General features: G+C 45.6%; 1 protein-coding gene across 1 annotated transcript in view; it reads right to left on the bottom strand.

The window, feature by feature from the left end:
• veph1 (ventricular zone expressed PH domain-containing 1) overlaps positions 1 to 5330 on the bottom strand; it is a 64182-nt gene extending 58852 nt beyond the window's left edge. The window contains exons 1-3 of the mRNA XM_056611382.1: positions 5152 to 5330; positions 4458 to 4676; positions 2619 to 2793 (exon numbers count right to left, since the gene is read on the bottom strand). Of these exons, the coding sequence (XP_056467357.1) occupies positions 2619 to 2793; positions 4458 to 4676; positions 5152 to 5289 (532 nt within the window). The 5' untranslated portion in view covers positions 5290 to 5330. The remainder of the gene's footprint in view (positions 1 to 2618; positions 2794 to 4457; positions 4677 to 5151) is intronic.
• Between the last annotated feature and the right edge of the window lie 6628 nt (positions 5331 to 11958).

The raw sequence follows: 11958 nt of genomic DNA, 5'->3' as shown, positions 1-11958 counted from the left end.
CTTAATCGCTCCTCAGATTATATAAACCATGAAACATGTACGCAGTCCTCACACACCCTGTCTGACGCGGGGGATGCAGCAAAGAAGTGGACTCAAAGCGTGTAATGTCAGTGACGAATAAAGTTGTGTCAGTGTGAAAGTTAATTGCAGCAAAATGGATGTGAGCTTGAGGACCTCTGAGAGCTGTGTGGGAGGAGATGGATGTTCAAGATGCTTTAGACGACAGGAAGATTCATTCTACTGAAGCTGTAGAGTGAATAACACACACTTTGGAGATGAAAAGATAGCAGGCCTTGCCTGAACACACACACACACACACACACACACACACACACACACACACACACACACACACACACACACACACACACACACACACACACACACACACACACACACACACACACACACACACACACACACACACACACACGTCACAGGGCTTGTTGCTTTAAAGGGTGTGAGTGTGATTAGCCACTACAAGCCGTTTGAAAGGTGTACGCTCGTCTTGGGATGTCATTAAAAGACAGGAAAAGGAACGATTTCCAAGCGGCTCGTAATGGCTAATCACACTCACACCTGGCATAATATCACCACTTTAAAATACTTATATCCTAAAATACCTTCCAAATTAGCAGTAGCTCATTAGCTGAACTGTTTTATTATGAAAGTACCGACCTGTATAGCCTTAGCCCTGATGCAACAGATCTGTGTGCACGTGAAGTGTGCATACATGAAAAACAGGCCTGGGGGCTTAAGGGATTCCCTGCAGGTAGCAGGGTTATGTTCTTTAAGAGGCGACCACATGTCCCCCTAATGAGTGTGGCCCTCTCCATGTCGAGCAGTAAAAGAGACAGGCCTAGAGAGGCTCCAGAGAACAGCTACCATTAAACTCAATGGTTAGAAGTTATGGCACTTAGTCGTCCTACTTAACCTCTGCTTAAGTGCGCCCTAGATCACAGGCTCCTGGGACTGAACATGAGTGCCCTCCTGTTAGCTCTTTTGATGTATTTCCCTATTTGGCAGCAAGGGAAAAGCTAAACATCCCAAACTGAAATGATCATTGAATTATTTTTAATAATCTTTATTATTAAACCTACAGTACATTTAGTCTTCCCCTCGGTTCCCCTATTTCCCTGCTTGTCTTGGCAAATCATTTTCACATTGGACTCAAGAATGTATGTTGTTAAATGAATCAATTTCGACGCACAAGTCAGAGCAGACTTTGGGGTATGGGTCAGACACTTTGGAGCACAACGCCAGCTTCATCTTAGCATAACTCAACTAGTCATGTCAAGATGTGTGGAACTCTTGGGATGCAGAAACCACAGCCATCCTGAAGGGAAAGTGTGTGTTCAGTAGACTACAGTAGAGCGAATGGGTTCGAAACGCATGACAATAAACCATAACAACAGCAGTAATGGGGCAGAAAGCATTCCATCCATCAAGAACATGGACGTGTAGCATTGGGTGTGTAGGTTCCGACGTTGTAAAAGTATATCCATATGGTCCACAAGACAGACAGCTTATTTCATTATTCAGTAAGTATAATACCGCTAGCTGTATCCCAGTCAAATTTTGGATGACAAAGGACTGAATAGAGCGATAACTTTGAAAACCACTGTGATTAAATCCCAGAACTAAATGGTAAAACACATCCATTTGTTGCACCCCACATTCATATACAGGGCCATCACAATCCTCTACAGTTTGACAGCCGTGCCAACAGTGGGCAAGATATGCCGCAGATACGGTTAGCAATAGCCCAACAATCCATACGCTGTGGCTGCTTAAGTTATTGCCGATTAGGAGGACGGTAATTTCCCCTTCTTCACTCCGCTCAAGCGGTTGACCACTTTATAGCTATTCTGCTGGATACCCTCTGAGGAAGGGAGCAATATATATATGAGCAGCAGAGTTTGAACAACAAACCCTCCACGGGACTCCCCTATATCAACTTACATCCACAGTAACCTGAGAAGAATTGGGCTCAGGGGAGACTTTAAGAGAAAAGAAACACGTTTTAAATGCTATGAACTAGCATCGGGCTTTCATAAATTCACCTGAGTGCTGCTGTCTCTCTCTACCTATCGCTCTATGCTCTCCCTCAAGCATAGAAACCCAAAAACGCACACACAAGCATGCACGCACACGCAGATGCACACACACACACAGAAATACACACATGCTTCAAGGAATAACCAGCAGTGTGAGTACAGACCTTCATAAATTGAGGGCAGCAGCAAGGGTTGCAAAAAGGGGTCACTTCCTGTACGTATTCATCAAGAGTGTTTCTGCGTGTGTATCTACATCTATACCATAATATATACACTTGTGTATGGGTCAGAAGGTATTGCGCATATATATACACATCATTGATATGAATAAATAACAGTGTTTGTGTGTGTGTGTATTTCTGCGTGATGTATGTGTTCTCAAACATGTGCTACTGTGGGGTGCTTACGATTCCTCCTCCTCCATAAGTGTGCACGTGTGTGTGTGTGTGTGTGTGTGTGTGTGTGTGTGTGTGTGTGTGTGTGTGTGTGTGTGTGTGTGTGTGTATGCGTGTGTGTGTGTGTGTGTGTGTGTGTGTGTGGGGGGGAGGGGGGGGGTTCTACCTGCCAGCACGCTCAGGGTGATGGCGTCCGTGTGCTCGGCCAGCAGCTCGGCCTTGGCGATGGCGGCCAGCGACAGGTAGCTGGACATGTTGCGGCTCAGCTCCCGGTTCCCCCGTCGCAGGAAGCGCACCGCCACCGGCACCGCCAGCGCCATCACCGGGGGCCGGCTGTAGTTCTGGAGGACGGACGAAGCCTCGTGAACAAAAGAAACATGAGTGTGGTTGTTTGTCCTTGAGCGCGCGTGTGTGTTTGTGTGTGTGAGTTTGTGTGTGTGTGTTTGTTTGTTTTTGTGTGTGTGAAGGTTTGTGTGTGTGTGTGTGTGTGTGTGTGTGTGTGTGTGTGTGTGTGTGTGTGTGTGTGTTGGTGTTGGTGTTGGTGTTGGTGTGTGTGTGTGTGTGTGTGTGTGTGTGTGTGTGTGTGTGTGTGTGTGTGTGTGTGTGTGTGTGTGGGTGTGTGTGAAGGTTGTGTGTGTGTGTGTGTGGTTGTGCGTGTGTGTTCCTAATGAGACCAGTTCTAAATATATACATATACTATAGAGACATGGAGAAACTGTATTCGATAGTCGGCATAGGTATTATTAATGATGATGATATGATAGAGTTCAGCTCACCATCGCACATCATTCAAAATTCTATATCAAGCTGTTCCCAGAGCTACGCAAAACAAGAAATCAAAAAGGTGGATGATAAAACGTACTTTACAGGTATTCTTCTATGGTCTCTATTATAGTCTCTACCACTCTCCCATGTGGAGCAGATGAATCAGCTCCTGATCATCAAGGAAGGCTGTTTGGCCTGGGGGAGGTGTCCTGCAAGGTATAGGTACCACTGTGCGGAGAACCGGTTGTGGATGTAGTGGAAACGCTTTAGCTCCCTCCACAGGTTGGCAGAGGGAGCTGACCTGTGACTGTGTGTAATGATGTAAATAGAAGCAGAAAATCTAAAAAAGTTATGAGGTCCAGTGTCCACATGGTGGCAGTGCAGATTGACACCAGTCATATTCTCTGTTTCTCTTTCTCTACTTTTGCTCTTGTGTGTGTGTGCGCGTGTGTGCGTGTGTGCGCGTGTGTGTGTGTGTGTGTGCTGTTGGAGGCGCTCTCAGAATGTTACCAAGACCATTTTCAGAGAGAAGAGGAGAAAAGCAGTAGAGAAAATAGGGAATATATTATCACAGAAATTGAGGTGGACAACTTATTAATTGGAGAAACTATCAATTTGTCACAGTCTGTGCTTTAAAAATCCCTGTTGCGCTACTTAAAAAGCATCATTCTGATCAACGAATTACACACGACACCCTAGCCTCTCTGAAGTCTTTCCACAGATTGGTGAACTCTACACATCTCCACTGAACCATGAAACACAGTACCTGTGGTCTGTGCACCCATTCCTAACATACCAGAATGTGAGTGAGCCAAAAGTTATTCATCATCACTGAACACAAGAAGCACTGAGTAAGACAAGCTCATTCTTCCAAACCAGGGGCTGTATATGGGCTAGTTTACCCTATTCGGTTACTAGTCTATTTTAATTAGTCATCTTACATGTTATTGTTCGAGATTTATATTTGCAATGTTTGTGTGTGTGTGTGGGGGGGGGGGGGGGGGGGGGGCTGCTCCCAGATCATTCCTGACCCATCTCTTCCCTGATTGGTTTGGGGGACTCCATCTTGCCTGTCAATCACAGGAGCATGAATGTACCACTTATTGATGGCGGACCAATGGAGGGAGCAGAGAGGTAGGCTACGTTTTTTTAAGTGTTAAGAATCAAAATCTTTCTCCCTCCTTCTATTCTGCACACTCTCTCTTCCAAAATTCAAATAAAGTTGTGTGTGTGAGAACACCTGCAGGATGCAGCTGGTGATGTCGGAGGCTATCTTGGCGTGGGGCGTGTCTTCATGGCTCTCCCCCTGCGGAGCCAGCCTGTGCTCCAGGCAGGACTCCCAGAGTCCCACTAGCGCGCCGCCATGACGCTCAATGGACCCGGTTCCCCTTATCGCAGTGGTGATGCGCGTTATGCAGATCTCCACCACCGCCTGGTCGTTGTCATTGGTCAGGTAGTCCTGCGAGCAACAAGCCAATCAGAGGATTAGAAAATCATATGTTGTAAAATGATATGATGGTGGTAAGAAGGGAACGGTTTAAGTAAGAAAGGATCTCATACTCTTGATAAAAAGGAAGGTTCTGTGACACTGGTATAACTCAAAGATGACTCAATTGATGTAGGTATGTTAGTAATAATACCTAATAATGCATTTGATAGTATCGATCAAATTAATTTCTCCATGCCTTGCAATTTCGACTAAAACATGTATGAAAAAACCTACTAGCAGTTATCTGCTGTAGGCAATTTTTCCATTTGTATGCATATCGTCTTTAGAAACGCGAGATGTACGACAGTAAGACATCGATATCATTTATGTGTGAGTGCATGTGTGTTTGTGTGGGTACACATCCATGTGAGCCATTGTGGGTTACACCATGTGGGTTTCTGTGTGTGCATCATGTGATTGCCCCCCTGCCCCTGAATGGACTGACCGGTGAGCAGGAAATGGCCTTGATCTGTTCCAGGGCCTGTGACAGGCAGTCCTCGATGTCAGCGTCCTCCAGAGAGAAGAGGTCCCCCGCGCGAGACAGGTCCCTCTGGCCCAGCACCTGGCTGAACAACTGGTGCATCCTCCAACCCAAGCCCGCACACACACGCTCTCACACACACACACACACACACACACACACACACACACACAGCACACAGCACACGCACACGCACACGCACACACACACACACCAACACACACTCAAACACACAGTATAGGCCTGTCTCGATTGTCTCCCTTCTGGTAATCTAATTGCGACCGGTTCAGGGGAAGGGTCTAGTCCTCCTGGCGAGGGTCCCAGAGTAATTAATGCATGGATCCAGAGAGAGAGAGAAAGAAGGTAGTCCTCTTGTCCTGGGGCCAGTTAGTGCTGTATGATCTGGTCACACAATTTCGGAAGACCTTCCGCAAGGTCTCCTGAAAGGGGTCTCAGCACTGTCCTTGGGTGCACACAATACTCGGTCAACGGAGATAAAAACAAATACACACTCCAAGTGTCAAGCTGATGCTAAGAACTGCTGCATTTGCAACATCTGCTTCATGCAGGTTGAACGGCATGCGTTGGGCGATCGTAGTAGGCCGGGTAGGACGCATATCGGTGGTTTTCTGGCACACTACAAAATCAATGGGATTCCGGCTCCTCCTACTCCTTGTGTCGGCGGTTACCATAGAGACGGGCCATGGTCGGGACAGGACAGTGTCACTGCATCATAGCCCTAGAGCAGAGAGGGAGAAAACGACATGATTTAAACAGGCTGATAGTATGTCCCTAGTCCCAACAAATCTTTATGTTTTTCAATTAAAAACCAAAACACAACTGAATTACATCTTCCCTCTTTCTTACAGTAATCGTTATGGGAAGACGCTTTTATTCTACATTAGAGTTGAGCCAGCCGTGCAGGTTGAGATTAATGGAACATTGGTTGTAAAATAGGAAGTCAATATTAGGTTTGGGTTTGTAAGCTGCATGTGCACACTGCACATATTTGGAATTCTATGAAAGCTTAAGATAAGCAAATGCCATTTGAAGGAGCCTATTTACAAGCTCTTTTTGTAGTTCACATTTAATTGTTTCATATTTTTCATCCTGTAAGCGTATTTTAGTTCCTCTGAGCTTATTTTATTTCATCGTTTTTCACAATCATCTTTCACAATCTTCTCCGTTATTATCTACTTTGTGCAACTCGGGTGTCATTAGCTGTTGCTGTGATGATTGATGTTGCCTGTAAGGAAATTAGGCTATATTCCCTTATGTCATCATAGTGTGTGTGTGTGTGTGTGTGTGTGTGTGTGTGTGTGTGTGTGTGTGTGTGTGTGTGTGTGTGTGTGTGTGTGTGTGTGTGTGTGTGTGTGTGTGTGTGTGTTTGTGTGTGTGTGTGTGTGTATGTTTGTGTGCGTGCGTGCCTGGGTGCGTGCGTATTTGTGTGTCGGTGAAGGTATGTGTGTGTGAGACACGGTGTGTTAATTGATCATTTCCTTTTCATGGGCACTTCTAATTCATCTGGTTAAGCATTGACTGGTCGTCTGCAATGTTTATGTAGTTCTCCATTAAACATTACAAGCAATATGTTGGATAACAGGAAATTACACACAAAAACACACACACACACACACACACACACACACACACACACACACACACACACACACACACACACACACACACACACACACACACACACACACACACACACACACACACACACACACACACACACGGGTCCAAGTGCAATGTATAAAATTCCTCTGTTTCCATACTGCCATACATTTTTTGTAATGCTTCACATTGTAGAATCTGACCTAGTTATCAAATAAATAAATAACTCACCATGGCCACGTTTGATTATTTATCATCTTCTGCAGTGCCTTTATTCATTCATCCATCACCTCCCAGCCACCCCTCAGTCTAGCTCGCAATCTCTTGCCCACAAACAAACATAATCACACACACCTGTGCCAGAGTCAAGTGCAAATTAGGAAAACACATATTTCCAACCTCTCCCTCTGAGGCTACACAGCCAAGCTGTTTAGTGTGAGTGTGTGTGTTTGTGTGTACGTGCGTGCGTGCATGCGTGTGTGCAAGTGTGCATGTGTGTGTGTGTGGGTATGTGTGTGTGTGTGTGTGTGTGTGTGTGTGTGTGTGTGTGTGTGTGTGTGTGTGTGTGTGCGTGCTTGCGAGTGTGAGTATGTGTGTATGGGTATAGGAGTGTGTGTGTGTGTGTGTGTGTGTGTGTGTGTGTGTGTGTGTGTGTGTGTGTGTGTGTGTGTGTGTGTGTGTGTGTGTGTGTGTGTGGGTATGTGTGTGTGTGTGTGTGTGTGTGTGTGTGTGTGTGTGTGTGTGTGTGTGTGTGTGTGTGCGTGCGAGTGTGAGTATGTGTGTATGGGTATATGAGTGTGTGTGTGTGTGTGTGTGTGTGTGTGTGTGTGTGTGTGTGTGTGTGTGTGTGTGTGTGTTTGTGTGTGTGTGTGTGTGTGTGTGTGTGTGTGTGTGTGTGTGTGTGTGTGTGTGTGTGTGTGTGTGTGAATGAGTGCACGCATGTGTGCGTGTGTGTGCGTACATCGATGGCAGTAGAGAGCTGCTTGGGGCACGTGTCGTGGCCATCTCTTCGTGATCTCTCCGCTACACCTGATGGATTTATGCCGGCTCCTCCGTACAGCGCCGGCACCGCCTTACCACGGAATGCAGTAGCAGACGCCCAGGCCCTCTGCTCTTTAAGCAACATTCATCCCCCCCGGACAGCCAGATGTAAGCAGGGTCCGTGAGCGTCCGACTGCGGCACACGGAAAGAAAACGAAGGGGGAGGGGCTGGAGACAACGGATGGCCATGATGATCTAACTGGTTGCCAGGAAACCGCATTGGGAATGGATGTTGTTGTTATAACAATGTGTCTGAGACTGAAAAGAACAACACAACATGGTCCTATATTGAGCTCTCAAGTGCACACACACACACATGTGCGCACCTATTAGTTGCGCGTGTGTAATTATTAATAACACGCATCAACACGTTTGGTGTGTTTGAGGCGGAGTATTGGTAGATAGCGTGACATATGAGCTTCGTCATTTGTGTGTTATCGGCAAAGTCCGGGAAAAGTAAGTCACAGTACATGGGAGATGCTGGCAGATAGAGGGGAGATACTTTACTATAAAATAATTTAACCCTAACCTGCACAGCCTTATATTATCTCTCTCTCCTTTACTTGTCTTCCCACCTGGGGGAAACAGATAAGAGAGAGAGAGACAGAGAGACAGAGAGAGAGAGAGAGAGAGATGGATGTTTCAGTGCCCTGATTTACCAGATACCGCACACATGCACGCACACACACACTCTCTTCTCTCTGTCTGGGTCCTTTTATCTGCTAAACCGATTATTTTGAGAGTAATTGATGTGTGTTTCTTGTTTTCCTTTTCTCATTGAAAGAGTCCTTGAGTACTCATTTGTTCAGATGCATGTCTGTGTAAGACACAGACTGTGTCTTATGCCTACATGTATTTGTGTGTGTTACGCATGCGTTTGTGCGAGAATATGTGCTGGGTTTGTGCATGTGTATGTGTTGCAGCGGGAAGAGAGAGAGCAAAGACCAAAAGGAATTCCAGCGCTTAAACAATCAACTATACTATTAATCAACCTGGTACGGCTGAACAAGCTCAGGAATGCAGCCTTAAACACACACACCCTCACACACACACACACACACACACACACACACACACACACACACACACACACAACTTCATCAGACACACACACTGTCCTTGGCTTTTACCCCATTTGTTTGTGATTGAAAATTACAAATCCAAGATGAAATTATAAAAAACTGAAAGCTGGCATATACGTACAATGACTCAGCCAGAAAGTCAATATTAAGCACACATTATACTATGGGAGTCTCTCGATCACAGACACACACACATACACACGTAAAAAATCTCAAGGCTCCAAGTCTGCAGCCATGTTGAAGCCCAGGGAGGTTGTCAGTGACTGGGGCGCTGAGTGAAGGGGTACAGGGTCTGTGTTTGTGTGCGTGAGTGTGTGAGTGTGTGTGTGTATGTTTGTGTTGTGCAGGGGGTCCTCTGGTAGACACGTAGGGAGACAATATCATCTTGCTGTCCCTCCGAACATCACTATTGATGAAGACAGAGAGAGACTTAGCGACAGAGAGATGGATAGGGAGAGAGAGAGAGAGAGAGAGAGAGAGAGAGAGAGAGAGAGAGAGAGAGAGAGAGAGAGAGAGAGAGAGAGAGAGAGAGAGAGAGAGAGAGAGAGAACACTAGCTCTTTTGTATCCAGTCCCTTCCCCCACTTTGCCCTTTCTACACTAAAGTGAGGGCTATATCTCAATGTAATGTGCACCTGCAGACTAGCGCGTGCACAAACACAGTCACCCACACACACACACACACACACACAGGCATACACATGTCCTTGGGAATTGGTACACATGCTTACTCATCACAGTTTGATGCAGAGTTGACTGGTTTTCTTCCCATGTTTATTTATGCACATAATGATTCTGGCTTTGTAAAGCGGACAAATACGAAGGCATTGGGTCGGGGAAGAGGGGGTAGGTTACCCTACACTTTCTTTTATCCAAGGATCTTTGTGATTAAAATGTGTATTTCAACAGACACACAGAGAGATGGAACTTGTTCGAACTTCAAAGTAGGTCTACATGGATCCAGCTAAATGTGTATACTGAGCCACATAAGCAACGAAGGCTCTGTGTGTATGTGCGTGTGTGTGTGTGTGTGTGTGTCAGTGTTTGTGCTTGTGTACGGGTGTGTATATGCGTGCGTTGACGTGTGTGCGTGCGCGTGTGCGTGTAACGGAGAAAGAGAGAGGTTTCCATTATTAATAGTCTTGCAGTTATGCAGCCGTGGAGAAATGGTCGGATTCACAGCAGAAACTGAAGACAACTGTTACTCTTAAAGGCACTCGAAAGAGGGACAGAACATGAGAGACAGAGAGAGGATGGTTAGAACAGAACACAAGCTTCTGAGAAGAACCTCCATGATACCACCTTGCATGCAGTGGGCTGTAACTTGGGCTGGGAAAAAAATCGATTTAATCGATTTTGGATCGATTTCATTTACATTTTGCAATATGGATTCATAGGGTTCATGATCGATTATTATTATTTTTAGTTTTTTAGTTTTGTTACCATTATTATTATTTATGCACTTTAATAAACAATGCCTTAGTGCAATTTGAAGTGATGGAATGTTGTAGTTCAAGTACACTTTCATTTGCAATTCCTTTCTAATTTCAAAATTGCACTTTTGAGACTTAGGGTTAGTCCAATAGGGTTAGGAAACACACAGGAAACTGTCCAATTTACAAGTTTGCACTTAAAACATGTTGTTTAAGATGAAGAGGAAAAATAAAGTACATCTGTATTTTGTAACACAGTTGAAACATTTTCATTATTTAAGAGCAGATTGAATCGAATCGAATCATGATTAATCGATTCAGAACCTTATGAATCGAAATCGAATCGATTTAGGAAATTGGCCACGATACCCAGCCCTAGCTCTAACCTCTAATGATATGGGAGATGCACTACTCCACTATGCAGGTAGCCCAGCAGTGTAGTCAAGCACACAGCCGTTACTGAAGTGACGTGACCTTGAACAACACAAGATGATAATAAGACAAGGCAACACACCCACATACACACATACAAGACAACAAGGCAAGTTTGGTTAGAAGGTAGCCCTTTGTAACCATCTGTGCCTTTAAAGAGTATACAGAAGAGGTTAGGTTTTGGAATTGAACCCCTATTAATATTGTCTGCACTTGTTATTACATGTGTATGCGTGTGTATGCGCGTGTGTGTTTGTGTGTGTGTGTGTGTGTGTGTGTGTGTGTGTGTGTGTGTGTGTGTGTGTGTGTGTGTGTGTGTGTGTGTGTGTGTGTGTGTGTGTGTGTGTGCGTGTGTGTGTGTGTGTGTGCGTATGTGTGTGTGTGTGTGTGTGTGTGTGTGTGTGTGTGTGTGTGTGTGTGTGTGTGTGTGCATGTGTGTGTGTGTGTGTGTGCGTATGTGTGTGTGTGTGTGTGTGTGTGTGTGTGTGCGTATGTGTGTGTTCGGTTGTATGCATGAAGTGGTCTGGTGGTGTGAGTTTGTGTGCGCTCACCTCACACACATGCTTGGCTATTGATTCAAAGTAAACAACCAAAACATTTAAATATTAAAGGGCAATGCATTAACGAGCCCACTCTGCAATTACCATTCATGTGCTTTTACGCCATTAGATCCATTATTCATGTGTGCTCCCTGTTTCATCGACTGGAGGACCCCGAGCTAGGACGCGCGCAGTCAGCTCACTTGATGGAAAGACTGGTAAATGGAAGGGACGGTGTTCTAAGGTGCCTTTCCTGCGACTGACGCCACTCAAAGCACTTAACCTGTTGCCCCCACAGCCCCCTGACACCCCCCCCGCCCCAGCTTGCTCAAGGGCACCTATCATGGAGGAACCGGCACCCCATGTAGCGAGGCTTTACAGTCTGACATACTGTTTGTCCAGTAATAGAAAGAAAAACTGAAAGCCCCTATTTGGATTAACTTTGGTTGCGGGTGGCTGGTCTAGTGTTAGAATATACATCAACAATGCACACGCACACGCACACACACAGCCCCACACACACACACACGCACACGCGCGCGCACACACACACACACACACACACACACACACACACACACACACACACACACACACACACACACACACACACACACACACACAC

This window comes from Gadus chalcogrammus, chromosome 16 (assembly GCF_026213295.1).
Source record: "Gadus chalcogrammus isolate NIFS_2021 chromosome 16, NIFS_Gcha_1.0, whole genome shotgun sequence".
Taxonomy (NCBI): Eukaryota; Metazoa; Chordata; class Actinopteri; order Gadiformes; family Gadidae; genus Gadus; species Gadus chalcogrammus.
Note: the sequence above shows the minus strand (reverse complement) of the source record. Positions and strands in the feature narration are given on the sequence as shown.